The sequence below is a fragment of the Penicillium solitum genome (assembly GCF_028829755.1).
Source record: "Penicillium solitum strain IBT 25940 chromosome Unknown utg000009l_segment0_segment0, whole genome shotgun sequence".
NCBI lineage: Eukaryota > Fungi > Ascomycota > Eurotiomycetes > Eurotiales > Aspergillaceae > Penicillium > Penicillium solitum.
In genome coordinates, this window is record NW_027072128.1 from 3329673 (window position 1) to 3346673 (window position 17001).

The 17001-nt window shown below is 47.2% G+C and overlaps 6 protein-coding genes across 6 annotated transcripts; 3 read left to right on the top strand and 3 right to left on the bottom strand.

Moving 5' to 3' along the window:
- Positions 1 to 113: 113 nt before the first annotated feature.
- N7455_012359 (threonine--tRNA ligase THS1) lies at positions 114 to 2506 on the bottom strand (the record flags this gene model as incomplete). Its single annotated transcript, XM_040952581.2, has 3 exons — positions 114 to 1514; positions 1574 to 1838; positions 1902 to 2506. Coding segments are annotated over 3 exons (2271 nt in total), but the record flags the coding sequence as incomplete, so codon positions are not given.
- Positions 2507 to 2691: 185 nt separating this feature from the next.
- On the top strand, positions 2692 to 3576 carry N7455_012360 (H/ACA ribonucleoprotein complex subunit GAR1/NAF1; the record flags this gene model as incomplete). Its single annotated transcript, XM_040952825.1, has 5 exons — positions 2692 to 2758; positions 2827 to 2874; positions 2931 to 3031; positions 3094 to 3239; positions 3294 to 3576. 5 exons carry the CDS (start codon positions 2692 to 2694, stop codon positions 3574 to 3576), a joined length of 645 nt encoding a protein of 214 aa, XP_040816720.1.
- A 333-nt stretch (positions 3577 to 3909) lies between these two features.
- On the top strand, positions 3910 to 5317 carry N7455_012361 (CDP-diacylglycerol-serine O-phosphatidyltransferase). Its single transcript, XM_065606872.1, has 6 exons — positions 3910 to 4104; positions 4159 to 4216; positions 4273 to 4310; positions 4371 to 4382; positions 4437 to 4618; positions 4678 to 5317. Exons 1-6 carry the CDS (start codon positions 4035 to 4037, stop codon positions 5044 to 5046), a joined length of 729 nt encoding a protein of 242 aa, XP_065460038.1. The 5' UTR covers positions 3910 to 4034; the 3' UTR covers positions 5047 to 5317.
- An 882-nt stretch (positions 5318 to 6199) lies between these two features.
- On the bottom strand, positions 6200 to 6481 carry N7455_012362 (uncharacterized protein; the record flags this gene model as incomplete). The annotated part of the gene is made up of 1 exon (XM_065606873.1): positions 6200 to 6481. One exon carries the CDS (start codon positions 6479 to 6481, stop codon positions 6200 to 6202), a length of 282 nt encoding a protein of 93 aa, XP_065460039.1.
- Positions 6482 to 9778: 3297 nt separating this feature from the next.
- Positions 9779 to 10756, top strand: N7455_012363 (WSC domain-containing protein; the record flags this gene model as incomplete). The annotated part of the gene is made up of 3 exons (XM_040952777.2): positions 9779 to 10109; positions 10174 to 10682; positions 10736 to 10756. The coding sequence occupies 3 exons, from the start codon at positions 9779 to 9781 to the stop codon at positions 10754 to 10756; spliced, it is 861 nt and encodes a 286-aa protein (XP_040817043.1).
- A 1270-nt stretch (positions 10757 to 12026) lies between these two features.
- Positions 12027 to 12743, bottom strand: N7455_012364 (uncharacterized protein; the record flags this gene model as incomplete). The annotated part of the gene is made up of 2 exons (XM_065606874.1): positions 12027 to 12237; positions 12685 to 12743. 2 exons carry the CDS (start codon positions 12741 to 12743, stop codon positions 12027 to 12029), a joined length of 270 nt encoding a protein of 89 aa, XP_065460040.1.
- Between the last annotated feature and the right edge of the window lie 4258 nt (positions 12744 to 17001).

The following is a 17001-nucleotide window of genomic DNA, read 5'->3' on the forward strand; positions in this document are numbered from 1 at the left end:
CCCAATTACGCCACTTACCGCATAAGCAATGTATGGGATTTATTTGATAAAATCAGTAGAATATCCGCATGTAATTCATTTCACTTTTCGTAAATCGGTAACGAATTTATCCCCTACAGAATGTTCTCCAGCCGACGCTCCTTGCGCAATGCCCGGAGCTTGAGTCGCGCCTCCTCCAGAGGGACCATGACACCCTTGTTTTGAGTCGCGGGATCATCACGGTTGCGAATGTTGACGGTGCGTGCCTCCTTCTCCTGGGCACCCACAACAAAGATGAAGTTGTACTGGGCCAGCTGGCCAGTACGGATCTTCTTCTGCAGGGTGTTGCCACTGACGTCAACGTCCACATTCAACTTGTCACCCTGCAGGATACGCTGCAGCTCCTCGGCGTAGTCGTTCAGAGCCGGCATCACCGGCACAATTAGGATCTGGCGCGGACTGACCCAGAACGGCCACTTGCCACCAAAGTGCTCGATCAAGATACCCAGGAATCGCTCGAAGCTCCCAATAATAGCACGGTGAATGACAACAGGGCGGGCACGGCCGGGGGGCAGGTCGTTGGAATTGGGCTCGCGCCCCTTCGCATCCTCCCCGGAGTTCTTCTCCAGGTTTTCGTTGGTCTGATACTCCAGCTTGAAGTTCAGCGGAGCCTGGTAGTCCAGCTGGATGGTCGCGCATTGGAATTCACGCTTGAGAGCATCCTCAATGGTGATGTCGATCTTGGGTCCGTAGAAGGCACCGTCACCCTCATTAATGATCCAATCATTACCCTTAAACTTGGTTAAAGCCTTCTTGAGCTGTTCCTCAGCGTGGTCCCAGGTCTCCAACGATCCCATATACTTCTCGGGGCGGGTGGACAGCTTCAACTTGAAAGTGAAGCCAAATAGCCCATATATGGAATCCAAGAAATCGAACAGACCCTCGACCTCGGACATAATTTGAGAAGATGCAGCTATTATATGACCATCATCCTGTTGGAACCTCCGTACTCTCGTCAGGCCTTGAAGGGCACCAGAAGCCTCATTGCGGTGCAGAACACCGAAGTCCGCAATACGCATAGGAAGCTCACGGTAGCTACGTTCACGGTGGGCGAAGAGAGCGAAGTGTCCAGGGCAGTTCATGGGCTTAAGAGCCCACTCGCGCTTCTCGACATCCAACTTGAACATATCATCCTTGTAGTGAGCCCAGTGTCCGGAAGTCTTCCAAATACTAACGTCGTACATGTTGGGGGTCTGGACCTCCTGGTAGCCTCGCTTGCGGTATTCAGTACGTAGAAGAGACTGGATCTGGTTCAAGATCTTGGTTCCGTTGGGGAGGAGGAATGGGCAGCCAGGGGACACCTCATCAAAGAAAAACAGCTCTTGCTCCTTGCCGATTCTCAGGTGGTTCCGCTTCTCAGCTTCCTCCAAGAACTTCAAGTGCTCAGCCATCAGCTTCTTGTCGGGGAAGGCAACACCACGAATGCGCTGCAGAGAGTCGTTGGACTGGTCGCCAAGGAAGTAGGCCGATGAGTTCTGGGAGTAAAGATTAGTATGTGTCTCCCTCGGTCAATGGGTCGAGCAGCCACACTTACCTGCATGATCTTGAAGGTCTTGATTTTGCCGGTGTTCTGAATGTGAGGGCCTCTGCAGAGATCGACAAGGGTACCGCAACGGTAGACGGTGCTACTCTCGCCCGTGACAAGCTTATCAATATAGTGCAGCTTGTATTTGCTGTATGCGAACATCTTCTTGAGGTTCTCCTTGGAAATATCCAATCGGTCGAAGCTTTGCTTCTCCTTGAAGATACGTGCAGCCTTGGTGTCAAGTGCCTTCCAGTCAGTCTCCTTGACAACCTGTCTGTTTTCCCACATATATTAGCATTAACGCCATTGTGAATAGTAGGCGATAAGAATAACATACCCGTCGGGCATGGCCATATCGTAGAAGAAACCCTGCGCAGTAGGTGGGCCATGGCTCAGCAGTGCCTGGTAATGGCATTCACACGCTTCACCCAGCGTGTGCGCACTGGAGTGCCAGAATACCTCACGGGCCTCGGGGTTGCTAAAAGGCACAAGAAGCACATTACAGTCCTTCTCCAGAGGCCGGTTCAAATCCCACAACTCTCCATCAACCTTGGAGATAACAATATCGGCACTTATATCCTTGGGCACATCACGCAGGAAAGATCCAGGGGTGGTCTCGAAGGCTTTGGCGGGGACCGAGGAGGGGGTTTTGCCATCACCAATGTCAAGGGTAACATTGATCTCTGGGTGGGGACGGGTCTTGGTCTCCTCGAGATGTTGCTGCCAGAGTTCCTCGAAGAGCTTGTTTCGCTCGATCATGAAGTCTGGGAGGGTATCGGGGCTCGGGGCCTGCTTGGATTTCGTTTTCGCATCTTTTGGAGGGGCAGAGGCAGCTTCAGAGGCGTTGTTAGCCTGCGCTTCAGCGGCAGGCCGCACAGGCAGATCCTTGGGGGTTTCGGATGCCATTTGGACAACCCTTGGAGCAACGACACAAGGGAATTGGACTGTGAACAAAAAACTCTGATTGTGGTATACTCCGCGTGGAGGGGAAAATGACTCTTCGTGAGGGCGGTGAAACAAAGATCACGTGATGGTACTGCCCTTAGCCGACACTTTACCGCTTCAAGTTTCCACCAAGCGAAAACTTCTCCAGCTTTAGTCAAGTCAATCACCCTTATCACCACAAAATGTCTTTCCGTGGTCGTGGTAACGCTTCTGGTGCCAACCGGGGAGGTTTCGGTGGTGGCCGTGGTGGTGAGAATTTTCCAATGTGAATGCGATGTGAGAAGTTAAAAGGAGCTAACGAAATTTTTTTATTGCAGGTCGCGGAGGCTTCCAGCAGTCATTCGGCCCCCCAGCCCAGGTTCTGGGTAATTATTTTTCTGAACCTGACTATAATTGATTCATGTCGCTGATATTCCGATAGAGTTGGGCTCCGTGATGCACTCTTGCGAGGGTGAGATGGTCTGCGAATCGGTCAACCCCAAGATTCCTTACTTCAACGCTCCTATCTACTTGGAGAACAAGGTACGCCAATACTCCACCAAATCAATATAATATACAAGTCCATGACCTGACTGGTTTTATAGACTCAAATCGGCAAGGTCGACGAAATTCTCGGTCCCATTAACCAGGTCTACTTCACCGTCAAGCCCCAAGATGGTATTGTCGCCACTTCCTTCAAGGCTGGTGACAAGGTCTACATTGGTGGAGATAAGCTGCTCCCTCTCGAGAAGTATGATTCACTGTTCTACTCATTTTTATATGCTGTGACTAACTGGCCTCTTAGGTTCCTCCCCAAGCCCAAGCCTCCCCCAGGAGCTGCTAAGCCCAAGCGCGCCGGCGGTGGTGCTCCCCGTGGCCGTGGTGGATTCGGTGCTCCCCGTGGTCGCGGTGGATTCGGTGCCCGTGGCGGTGCTCCCCGTGGCCGTGGTGGCTTCGGTGGTGGTCGTGGTGGTGGTGGTTTCGGTGGTGGTCGCGGTGGTGGTTTCGGCGGTAGCGGTGGCTTCTCTCGTGGAGGTGGTCGCGGTGCCCCCCGTGGTGGTGGTGGCTTCCGCGGTCGCGGCTATTGATCGATCCAAATGTACTGTCTCTTTATGGCGTTTTGGGGGATCTGGGAGCTTTTTCAGGAATATCTTTCCGTCTTCTTGTGCATCCTGCGCAATTGCAACTTCACTGGCTGCAGGCTGTAGAATATCACCAGTCAAAAATGTTTCTGTTATTTTCATTGGATTTTCCAGAACTTGCAATTGCATATTAAACCATAGCAACTCGTTTAGAAATTCGGGAATAATCGGCTCGAACATTTGGTTGGGATGTGGCTAGTGGATGTGGCGCAGCTGCACCGCCTCTGCCTGCCTGCAGTTTGGAATGACGTTGACCGCTCAGCGAATCTGTGCGTCCGTCAACACTCCCAAGCAGGATTGACAGCATTTTTATTCTTCTTACCCAATCTTGCCTTTTAGACATCTTATTGAGACAGAGTATCCTTTTGCCATAAATTTTCTTCGAATCTGATATCCATTTGAGCATGTCTCGTCGGACATCGGCCATGGCATCGAACAATTCCTCCAGCAGTGTCCCACCTTCAGGTGATGGGGGTGCGTTTTAGCTCCCTCTGGGCGTCCATTGGCAATATGGCTGACATTTTCCAGGCCAAGAGAAGCAGAAAATGCTGCTTTCCTCGGATCATGGTCATTTTAGCATGGTGAAGTCAGTCTCGTGCTTCCCGCGCTCCTTTGCCCTCGGCTCAGCCTAACACTCAATAGGGCCATGCATCTTGCTGATCTGATTACTGAAATGAATGGTAAGAGAACGCTACATCATAAGGGTTTGCTTGAATTGACTCGCTGACTCTTCATCTTAGGTTTCTGCGGAGGCAAGCTCACATTTCCCAACCGTTTTTCCAATCCGCGACTAATATGTTGAGCAGTCATGTCGGTCTTTTCCTCCATGCGCTACTGCCTCGGAGACCCAACTGAATACGGTGCCATCTGGGCCGCCCTCGCATTCATGCCTTTCGGTCTGTTCTTCGACTTTATGGATGGCAAGGTCGCAAGGTGGCGCAAGAAGTCGTCTCTCATGGGACAAGAACTTGACTCGCTAGCGGACTTGGTAAATGATCCCGGCAAGTAAGCACAGCTGAACTGTTGCTAACTCTCTTTTCCGACTAGATCTCCTTCGGTCTCGCTCCCGCCGCTGCCGCATTCGCTCTTGGTATCCGGACCTCGCTTGACCACGTCTTCCTCACATTCTTCGTTCTCTGCGGTCTGACCCGCCTCGCTCGGTTCAACGTGACTGTAGCCGTGCTGCCCAAGGACCAGTCTGGCAAATCCAAGTACTTCGAAGGCACACCTATTCCGACCACTCTGTCAATCGCTTCCCTTATGGCCTACTGGGTCTCTCAAAGCTGGACACACGAGAACATCCCTCTTGGTCTTGTCGCCGAAGGTACCATCTTCGAATTCCACCCCGTGGTCCTGATGTTCGTTCTGCATGGATGCATGATGGTCAGCAAGACGATACACATTCCTAAGCCATGAGCTCAACCCAAACTTGGCCGCGCATTTACTCTTGGAAAAAAAAATGCCTGTGTCTGTTGTCTCTCTCAACTTGGACAACTGAAAATAAATATCGAGTGGGCCTTCGTTTGTAGGCAAGGCATAGCATGATCTCGATGCACTTAAATAAGGATGCTTAATTGAATTTCAATTGCATAGATTGACTATAGTCATTGTGGCTTCTGCGTAGGGGTTGGATTGACTGTGGCCATGACGGTCAACATGTTGAAGATGTAGTTTTCGGCAACAGCCCAACTGCTTGTCCTCAATCTTGGATATATGAGCAAGCAAGTGAGCCATGGATATTCTATCAACTGTAACAACCTTGGAACGCGCAAATGCACACGCAATGTTGACCACTTAGGCCCTGTCATGTCTTTATATATATTATGATGTATGTGAGTGAGTGGTAAAATGAAGAAATATAAAATATAAAACATGAACTATGCGGAGGAAACGGATATATATATAACCCTGATTAGCTTTTGATACCCCCACAACCCAAGTAGGCCGCTATACTACAGATGCTACCCATGTGATCGATTCATCTACTTCAACGACCAGTGCGGTCCGCTAACCCACGGTGCGACCACGGTCAGTACTCCCGAAAGGAGATGGGAGGTATCGGAAAGCAGGTCCCACGTGGCCTACATTATGTTTGTGCTCGTGGAGGATGTTGCCCCTACGAGCTGATGTTGAACAATTGGCGTCAATTTCTAGTTCCTGGACACCTAGTATATACTTATAAAGTATTCTTGAAGAGTATGGCTCCCGTGGAGGGTTTGGCGTAGGGAGTTGTTGTGGTTTACAATGTCAACGTTTTCAGCCCATCGATTTGCAAGTGTTACCTAGGTACCTAGGCATATATTCATTGTCATCATTCATGGGTGGTTGTAAGTTGAACCATGGAAAATCTTTCGATAATACCTACCTAGGTATAGACATTCACGCAATATTGACCTATAGAGATCGTCATAATGACCACTTGGCTGTACCTCTCACAGCGTTCAGGGCTACGAACGAGGACTTCGATACGACAACAAACAATCGTCGAATACAGATAATCTAAAGTAAAGGCAAGTTTACACGGAACACCCTATCACCAGCTCACAAGATTATATCTCTAAGTCAGCTACTACGGCAGACCAAGCATATCACGACTACAGCGATGACGATCACCAGAATCCAGCCCCCAAGATGCCCTCAATGCTACGAAGATGGTATGAGACTGAAAGTCAACGACAACAACCCGAACGGCAATGCAGGCCGCCCATATTACAAATGCTACCCATGTGATCGGTTCATCTGCTTTGCTGATCAACGCGGGATAAGTCCGGCTAACCCGCTCTGCCAATGCGGCGAGTACACCCGCAGGCAGATATCGGGGACTTCGAAGGAGGTGCAACATGGGATTCATTATGTTTGTGCTCGTGGATGGTGTTGGTTCTATGAGAAGGAAGTGGATCAGGATGGTGTCCAGCGACGGGTTCCGGATAGGTCGGTCGGAATATGTGCAAGTTATTCGTATATCTAAGGTCTGAGGCTTGGGTTTGATGGTACTATTTTGTGGTTCTTTTTCAATCTGGTTCCCGAGGTCGTGTTGAGATTTGGTAATAATAAGCTTCGTTGTTTTTTTTTCTTCCAGTGTGTATATGTAACATCTAGTATTTAATGTTGACATCGGCTCCCATTATTGTAATCTGGGATGAGTCGGCTACTCTGCCACTTTAGGACGATATGCCCAACATGTTTACGGAGTAGACAGGGTCATATCCCTAAGCGAAATGATACTCCTCTCTCCTGGGGTAATCATCGAGCCGGCCCTTCCGCATGATCTAGAACATGGCAGATAGAATAAAGGTCACAGGCCAAATCAGAATTTTTAGAATTTTTAGAATTTTAAAATTAGAATGATCTCTCTTGGCCAGGCGCGCAGGGTCTAGACCCAGACGCAAGTTTCACTTTGATATTCGAATTCGAAGACCCTTTACCCATAGTTTAAAGAAATTGAACTGATGTTCTCGTCGAGAGATCCAAATAAATACGATTTAAACAAATTAAACCGACCCTTTTCTTTTTCGATTTTGATTCTTGCTGTGTGTTGTACTCCGTACCCAAGGGGATGCGTTTCTACATGATTCCTTTGGCAGGTGGAGAATCCAGCTGGTCTAGTGGACGCCACAGGTCCCGGAATATCTGTGTCCAGACGGAAATACCGGCTGGACAGGTCTAGACAAGTGTGCTCGTTGAGGCATTACTGCGTACGAGTACGAAGACACAGTACAAACCCTGTATTGCCTGTGCATACTGTGTGTTTGGAGGCTCTGGGTTAGTAATACTCGGATGTCGGACCTGACCAAAAGGCGAGCAATATGTCTCAGTATTCGAAGATCGCTCTTCTTTGGGCGTTTATTGTTTGCTCTGTGGGCTCTACGGTCATGGGCGTTTTTACAACATGGAAGGGAATTAGGTCGATGACATTGAATTGGCTATAATTATCGACCGTGGTATTGTCCCGTGGCAAGATGCCCACCTGGACAGGCAGTTGTATTGACCGTTTAAAATGAGGCTTATCATTAAATGGCCTGGTTACAATGGCAATAGAATCTGTGTACGGAGCAACTATGGCATCTATGTATGGCCCAGAACGGGTTGCAAGGGACTAGATCTGCAAGGTACAGCGGATACATCATACACATTGGCCATCCGAAGCGCATTTCGCCGCATGATAATTACTACGTAGTAACTTTATCTCTTCATTCAAAAGGGTCTACGGATGTCTCAAAAGTCAGTAATCTCGCATATGGTAACATGGCTAGAGTAAATCACCTCCGATATCTCCAGGGATGTTATATGTACGAGAATACGTAGTAGGCAACGCTAATAATACCATATATTGTTAAGGAGTCAAGTCACGAATAAAACAATTCAAACATATAGGCCTTTCAGAAAAAAGGTCCAAGGTACATTACACAACATACTACTCCATAAGTGCAAGAACACAACCCTAGTGCCATTTATAGAACCATTTATAGACTTGCACATCACAGATGGCAGATCTTGAGCCACGATGCCCTATTTTACAGTGCGCAAATTTCGGTATGGGATATACCAACCGTTCTTTTGTGGCTGAAGCAGGGCATTGTTTTTTTACAGAACGGTACAGTATATCCATGTAGAGAAAGAACAGATCAGAGTAATTTGGTACGATCCACCCGGGAGTGGCCGCTCATTACCCATGGAAATAATTTTGATCGCACATGGAAAAGGGGTATGAACAGGGATAATGAAGAGATACCTGAGGTTGAGTACAAGGTGCGATTACTCGAAGCATATGAAATGCTGGATGTTAATCCTTGAGGTTTCATGTTGTACGGAGTACTCCGTACCGAATCTCAAGGTTCTTAGCGCTTGTACCGAGTATTGAAATTGGCTCCGCCTGGGTGGGAAATGAGCCTGTTCCATAATGAAATGGTATTTGGGTTTTTTTTTTGTTTCTGTTTCAACGGCAAAATTCGGCTGCAATTAATCAAATGAAGATCTGAATTTCCCCTCGACAATCAGCCAAGGATGCACTTTGTCAGCCACAAATGACCGTGGCGTATGTTGACCGGTCATTTATACGGAGTACACAGCAGATCAACGGAGGCAGACCCTGAGATGGAAGATGGAACAAAGCGTTAGCCGAAGACTAAGTGATGCTGTGCGTTGTACAATTTTTGAGGGGCAAAACAAAAAGAACCTTGGAAGTCGTCATCAAGGGTCCTTTTCATGTGGCAAGGACGATCTTTCATAAGTTCATGTAAGTACAGAGTAATACCTCCACAACTTCCATAATATTGGATATTGAATATTTGGACGAGATTCACACAGAGAGTCTCATCATCATCACTTGACCCCCAAAGTAGACTAGCGGCATGCCTAAAGACTCCATCTAGCTGCCGTGTCTGACCAAAATAGGAAATTGATCCACCTCGGTCCCCTGGGTTAGTTGGGCGGGTGCCTGATTACCTAAATTTATTTCGACGTATCATTGGAGGATTGTTTGTTTGTATACCTGGTACTGTACCATACAAGGAGCAAACAACATTAAAACCACCCGTGAAAGACCTGCACTGAAAGTACCCGGTACTCGAGTGTACCAGGGCCCTCCCCCCATAGTCCAAGTACCTCATACCTTCTCCGGGGAACACAGACCCCTTGACAGTCCCTTTCTCAAGGGATCCATTATCCGTCACTTCTCTTCCCTCCTGATCTTTCCATCTCCCCTTTGCACACATTCGTTACCGACAACCCAATTTCTTCGCTCGTTTTACTCCCTTTACTTGGGGATTATCAACTGAACTGCTTCTTAGTTCACGGTCGCTCACTCTCTCCCGAATTGTAGGGGGTGAACCTCTACTCGACCACCTACTCCCGAGTACCCGTCAACAGAACGCGAAATCACCTTCCTTTCACTTTTTTCTTCCGACCGCGAAAAACTTGGACTTCCTCGTTAGATACACCCTGAGTATCTGAGTGAATAATTCAGATCCAACGTGGTGGGCAGTTTGAGAACAAACGACGTCTACCGGCATACATTCAAACAGAAGTTCTTGAGGGTTACGCAGGTCGTCCCCAGTCCTTCATCAATTACACCCCTGTGACTGTGTCCAGCGGTGTTTACTTTTCACACTGATTTCGATACTCGACTTTCCTCTTCTCCCAATACATCATGCTTTTCAACACCCAAGGCGCCCTCGCGGTGTCTAGTCTGCTACTGGCAGCCACCTCTGCAGCTGCAAAAGACTTCAAGGTACTTCCTCGTGGGTCACCATTAGGCACACTCAAGGGCTGCTACTCGAGCATTCCTGGATACGGAAAGTCAACGAGCTGGACATACCAGAGTTCCGGATGGTGCCTGGACCACTGTGCTAAGGACTACGCGACATTTGCTTTGACAGGAGGCTCTGACTGTGTGTGCGGTAACACGATGCCACCAGACAGTGCCAAGGTTTCAAGCGACAAATGCAGCACGTCGTGCAGTGGTTGGCCCGATGATATGTGTACGTCTATATCGCCTACCCATGAGTCTCAGAGAATTGACTTACTAACGATTATCTCGAATAGGCGGTGGTTCCAGCTACTACTCTGTCTACACCACAAACTTGGAAGACGATGTACCCACGTACTCCGACTCCTCGGACACCAAAACCACGACAAGCACAACCAAAAGCAGTAGCGATAGCAAAACGACGACGCAAGCTGACGGGACTACCTCGACTACTTCCACCACTGCCGGTGAAACAACAGAGACCGCGACATCTGAGCCCACCGAAAGCAGTGTCTTTGACAACATGGATGAGAAGTCCTCGCAGAGCAAGAACACTGCCGCAATTGCGGCCGGAGTCGTCGTCGGAGTGGTTGGATTCGCTGCTCTCTGCGGTGCTGTATTCTTCTGGTGGCGATCCAAGCAGAACAAGACCAATGCTGCAGCTGGTGGCACTGGCGGCTATGGCCGTGACTCTGGTCCGCCCTCGATGTCCGATTCTCGGTTCGATGGCGACTACATGGCTCAGCGCCGCCAAAGCAATGGGAGCATCGATGATGACCATGACTTCTCTCGCCGGATCTTGCAGGTAAGCACGGGTAACACCTAACAACATGGTTTCCAAGCTAACTTATGATACAGGTGACGAACCCCGATCGCTAAACCAATACCCATTTTTCGAACCATTCATCCTCCCTCTATTTCTTATCTCCACTCGGTATTAGCGAAACCCACGTCATTTCTGCCTCGGTCGAACTACTTTATGAGAGCTTCCCTATCTTGTTGTCATTATTTTTCAGTCGGGTTATTCAGCGGAGTTATGATATCCGAACGGCATATGGCTTGACCCGAATCGGTGTCCCCAGCTGGTGACCTGATCTCTCTTCGGCCCTGCCTCTGAGTTGCTTCTTTTTTTTTTACCAATACCCTCCGTGTCTACATCTCAGACAACGTTACCCTGCTTCTCGATCAGCACTTCTTGGGGTCTACATTGGGAAATAAACCGCACCACCGGCCTTCTCTGCCGAAGACCCGATCATTGTATCTTGTTCAATTATAGTGAAGTCTCGGTGGATATGGAGACGTTGTGTTCGAAAAGGCGTTTCCTTCTATTTCGGCTCTATCAGTGCTCGACATTTTCCTTTTTATGAGCAAATCATTCGTTTTATGTGATTCTTTTTTTTTTTTTACTTTTACCCCCCTCGTGGTCTCTTTGCTTGTTCCCAGTCAAGTCTTTGCTTATCGGTCCCATAATGAGCTTCTCGCGTTTGGCAACTCGCTCCAGTTCGGGCTGATTCAGGGATGGGTGGCTGTAAATAGGCGAGATCAATCAGCTGTACTTAATGTGAGAATGGATATGCACATCAGTCTGTGGTCATTTGCTTGTAAACTAAACTAATAGTGGTTTCGTTAGTCAAAGCTGGGTCTACTAGTAGTTCGTATGTATGTGTATCTTGTTTACCTCTGGCGTTTCAGGGTGCTTTGGTCCCTTGCTGTACATGGAACGCCGTCTACGCGGTTTATGGTCTTTACTGCTTAGATATATATTCGAAAGGACATGAAAAGAACATCCAAAACATATCAGTTGTTCTCACATACAACAGTCAATGAACCACATGCATAACTTTTACACCTATGTTTTTATATGCACAAAGAGACAATGAGTAGCGCCCGAGAAGGTATTATTACGGAGTACAATAAAGGGACACAAAGACTCCAAGCAAGTGGATTTAGCATGAGAGCTCAAATTCAAACAAGATCCCTCCAAAATCCATGCCTCACCGTACAAAGATGGAGAAACATTACGAGAAAAAAAATATGGGATGCTAAATGGAGGCAACGACTTCACGGAGATCACCTAAAAAGAAAAGGAAAAGAATATAAAAAGAGAACGAGACTACAACACTACCTGTACATACAACTCGGGGATGGTCTAGGGGAATGTCGCCAACATAGCGGTATACCAGATGACGGTGTTGGTGTCACTATAGTCATATTCGTTTCGGATCAACTCCTCGATGGTTTGCTTGAACGAGAGAATAGAGAGGTACCAAGGCAGACCAGAGTCAGAATTGGCGGCAAGACGAAGGTTCTCACCAGAACAATACTCAAATTTGACACGCTTTGGGTGAGGGATACCATCACTAGGGGGATCAAGCAGAGGTGGAACTTGCAAGAAATGACGCTCAGAGGAACAATATCGAGTATAGGAAGCTTTATCTGCCTAAACCCCTCGAAATGTCAGTGTACCGTGTAGGAAGAGAGCAAAATATGAGATATACTCATGGCATTTTCAAAACGCTTGCCCACCAAGGTGTGAGCTCTTCCGGGGGATTTTATGAGACAATCAAGAGCGGAGCAAAGAGCTCGCACAGCCACTGTAACGGTTCGAACAATTTCAATATCGTAAATCAGTACAGTATCATCGGTTTATCCGATTCCTGATTTCTCGTTGACCCAGAACTCCCATACCCACTCAAGCAATGCGTGCAGTTCGACCGTGGCCCCGGCTTCATAGAGCTGCAAGAAAGAATTCGAAATGAATATAACATACGACTGAATAGCACACACTAAGAAATGAGTATACTCACAGGTTCATACTTGTCATGAGCATGGCGATATCGTTGACAACGCTTGGAAGTGATAGCATCGCGAATGCAGTTCACCTTGCAGGGTCAAACACATTCAGTCTCGCCAGTTACGCACTGTTATTCTGAAGCAGTGGATGAACCAGGCTGTCTCTACCAGGACGGAGTACACGGGAAGTTCCCGTCCAATATATAGACTCGTCCTAAGCGTCTCGGCAGTGTTGATAGTAGGGTTCGGAGGTATAATGAATTAGGGAAGAGAATAGTTCAATAGGAAAGTGAGGCCAAAGTAAAGTGCGCTCAAAGCACAACGCAAATTTCATGGGATGAAGAGAGAACAACCTCGGAAGAGGATGCAACATTTGAAGGAGCAATGGTGAACACCTCGGTCTCGACGAGGTAAGCAAACATTGGAAATCGCGTCAATCAAGAAACAACATTATAACACATCAGATGAGTCCAAGATCGATGTTCGTCTCACGTTTCAGAAGGAACAAAGAGCACAGAACGCTCCTTTATTTCCCTCATTTTTCGGGGACTGCAAAATGAGGTTATTCACAACCCTCGAGAGATGAAAGATCCCATTCAAAGAGATTCGAGCATGCCCGACTTTCAAAGCCCATGGCTCTTGAACTAGAAACGGTTCAGCATCAAACATCTAGTCCAGCTCAATTCGATCAAACCATCAGATGAGAGGACAACCTCTAACTACCCTTCGTTGATGCCTAGCATATCATCCCCTCACTTTCTATGGCATCAGGAAAGAGATAAACATAGACCTCACAAAACTGTCAGCTGGCTAGCCCCAATCCTAACTAACAAACTAGTCCATAACCGCATAGCCTCTCCCACCTCACCGCCGAATCGCCGAATCCTCCACCCCCATATGAGAAACCCGTCGATCCCGACGGCCCAAGTAGATCAACCGCAAACCCAACAGCGGCTAGACGGACTTAGACTGGGATTGAACCGGACTTGACAACCACATGGCTTGAAGCGACGCTAATTTAGCGACGATCTAGACCTGCAGGAGAGAGAAAAGAGATTGAAGGATGCTAGTTATGCTAGTCTGGTTGGTAGCCTGTTACAGCGGATGAATCAGAGGTGTTGATAAAATAACTCTTGTCTCAAAGAAGAATACATGATTTCCCGTCGGGGCTGGAGATTCCCCGCTAAAGGTATTGAACACCGAGACTAGGCTAAGTAGAAGAGAGCTTGGTCGGGCTGTTTCGGATCTACTTGACTCGCATCGAAGGTCTAAGATTGCCACTGCTCTTTGCCAAGTCTTTATTTACTCGGTGCTCCGTACGGAGTATGTACATGGTCCCATATTTTGTTTCTCATCATCCATGTCAAAATGTGAGGTCTCTATATACGGTAATTCCGGAGTAAATTGCCGAGATGTCCGGAAATCATGAGAACTCCGCCGATCACTATATGTTGTACGGAGTTTAATACGGAGCTCGGAGTATCAGTATACAATATGCAATATGCAATATAAATATAAATATAAATATATGCTGTATATTTTATATTGCATTTCAAAAAGGTCTAGAAAGCAACAATAACACACTAACCATTCCTATTTCCAGCCCGCTCCAATCGGACAATTGTTACACGGTCATCCTCACGCTGCAGAACAACGAGCCAATGGAGATGGCAGAAAAACCAACAGCGTTAACAAGCATAACTAGGCAGATGCACGCTGGCGCCCAGAACATCGATTGCGCATGATGTCATGCTTGTGGGGATCGTCTATCTTGGGCCGTTGGCTATATGCACCTAGTCTCGAGCACATCTACGGAGTAGGCAGGGTAGTTCTACGCTGATTGGTTTGAAGCTGTTGTTGGTTGCAGAATAGCAATTATTCCGAATAGGGGATGCTGCCTTCGACTACTGCAGGAAGATGGTGTAATGTTCCTTAATTAGCTTTGTGAGGTAGCATCCTAGTAGTTATGCGAGTTGGTACCTAGTCTGCTGTATACTCAAGACTCAAAGCGTATAGCTAGATTGAGCCTAGCGGATGTTCCCTTAAAAAAAAACAACAACCTACCTAACCTGGCTAGATAGTTACCTAGGTAGGGACTCCAAACTGGGGAGGATTTTGCGACACCGACACACACCCGTTAAGTGATCTGCAAAGGCCCACAGTTTTGGCCATGTGGTCTCGATGACACGGAACAGAGCGAAGGAATTAGCTCCGTCGTACATCGCACGTCGGAAGATACGACTCTCCGTTCACGTGTGTATACGACCTACGAAGTAAAAGAAACCCCTGTAGGGGAAATGAAAAAAAGGGGTCATCGGAAAAATTGACGAACCATGATCCGTGTGCAATATCCGTAGATCTGGTTTGCCCCATACTGTGAGATTAGACTGTAAATCTCTGGAGTAAATAAATGCCTCCCAAAGTTTGTTTTTAAGATTGGGTTACACCCCTTTATTGTGCAGGTCGGCTTCGTATTTCGGTCTAGAGTTGGAATTTTCTATCTCAAAGTATCAGAGAAATGATTCTCAGCACATCCCTGCAAAACCCGGTGCCTCGTTGCTGGTCGGGGTTTGGCGGGTTTAGTGTAACTAGCCTAAAACATTAATAACCTATTACTAAGAACTAAGATGCAAATGTACCTACCTAGAGATTAATAATGTGCATTAGCTCCTCGTATGCTCTAGGATAGGTCTAGGATATATGATATTGATGTGCGGTGATACTTTGACTGGGTCGAGAGATCTCCCGAGCCGATCGGGAGAATCTCGCGTAAATTCACTTCTCCATATGCAGACTAATAATATCGGATACGGAGTGTATGGAGTGTACGGAGTGTAATGGGTATAAATGTTATAAATGGTTATAAATAAGTAAAAAGCAGACTAAAGACACCAAAGTCATCCCAGATCAACACGAGCACCTTCCTAATTCATAGTAACCGGTTTGTCCACGGACATGGACACGGTAACGGAGCTGAAACGAAACAAAGTCACTTATTCCTGTTTGAGTTAACAATCAACTTGTACATTAACTGGAATTGGCTAGTGCCTCAGCTGTATGCATCTGCTGCAGTAGTGCCTGCATAGTTACGTGCCCTAAATTAGCTCACATTTCCCTTTTAATGTCATGTAGAACCAACCACATGGGCTACAGGGATACTGATCCTTGGTGCAAGCCAATGCAAGCTCGCTGAAAGAGGAAAATAGGACATATGGACGAGGTGGATCAAAAATTAATGTGAATGTCCTTGTTGGATTCGGCCGTAGAACCGGGTACGAAGGACAGAGTACTATGCATTGCATTTTCTGTATGAAAATTAAAAGAACGGGGGGTTTTTTCTTGTTTTTTTTTTCAAAAAAAAAGAAGCATAGATTACTGAGAAAAAAAAAGAAAAAAAAACCTAGTAATGAAATCCCCTACACATAATTTCCCGAGGGATTTAACTTCCCTGCATGTATGGGGATCATGGCAGCAGTGCCTTCAACGATGACAACAGATTAAATGCAACATATAATAAAACAACGATCATTACCAGATATAGGCATCGGTGCTCGACGCTCAGGCACTCGAAATCTGCCTTGCAAAATGCGGCCACATGGCATGGCCTGATCGACGAGGTTATCTGAAACGTGAGGAGCTGCAGGGGGTGTACGCCCATTGGCGTATCCCTGCAAAAAGCGCAAACGTGGGAAAAGCAAGCATAGAATATCCATCGAATATCCATACTCCGTACAATTGTCGGGATAACCCCGAAAGAACCTTCCTGTAAGAGAAAATCGGGGACCATTTTATTTATTCTTCGGTAAACCGTTACTCCACTTTGCAGAGCCTAGACCTTGACCCTCTTGCCTTTTTAGTGAAAGGATTGCTAGGCACGATCCGAGTCCGTGTGGGGAAGTACCCCAGGAACAGGAAGGAGTCTGTAGATTCCATGACGATATACGGAGGAGTAATACGGAGTACGGAGTAGAATGTTAGTATATACTACCCTGGCAAATAGATAGTAGGCATGGTAGATCTCGGGATATGTATAAAGGGATTGTCAAGTGCAAGGAGTATGCAGATGACGAGTCGTCTTCTCATATATTCGGTTAATCTCGCTCAACCCCTGCAAGTGTGCTGTATTCGGTATGGTTTGCTTTAGTCAATGCAGGCAGGGGAATCTTGGACGACAAATGCCTCACTACCTAATCCCCAGTGACTATGGACCAAAAAGACCTTGATAGATAGCGACGATCTGCTCTACGGGATTGGACCGTAAGTGTAGATTGATCACACTTTTCGACTTGCTTCGTGGTACGTTATACAAATTAATATATGCATATTGTGGT

What these genes read in the sequence shown, in the direction of transcription:
- N7455_012361 (XM_065606872.1), top strand. Translation starts at nt 4,035, where the DNA reads ATGTCTCGTCGGACATCGGCCATGGCATCGAACAATTCCTCCAGCAGT. An exon ending in CCCACCTTCAGGTGATGGGG is followed by an intron (nt 4,105 to 4,158) that starts GTGCGTTTTAGC and finishes GACATTTTCCAG; the next exon opens with GCCAAGAGAAGCAGAAAATG. An exon ending in TTGACTCGCTAGCGGACTTG is followed by an intron (nt 4,619 to 4,677) that starts GTAAATGATCCC and finishes TTTTCCGACTAG; the next exon opens with ATCTCCTTCGGTCTCGCTCC.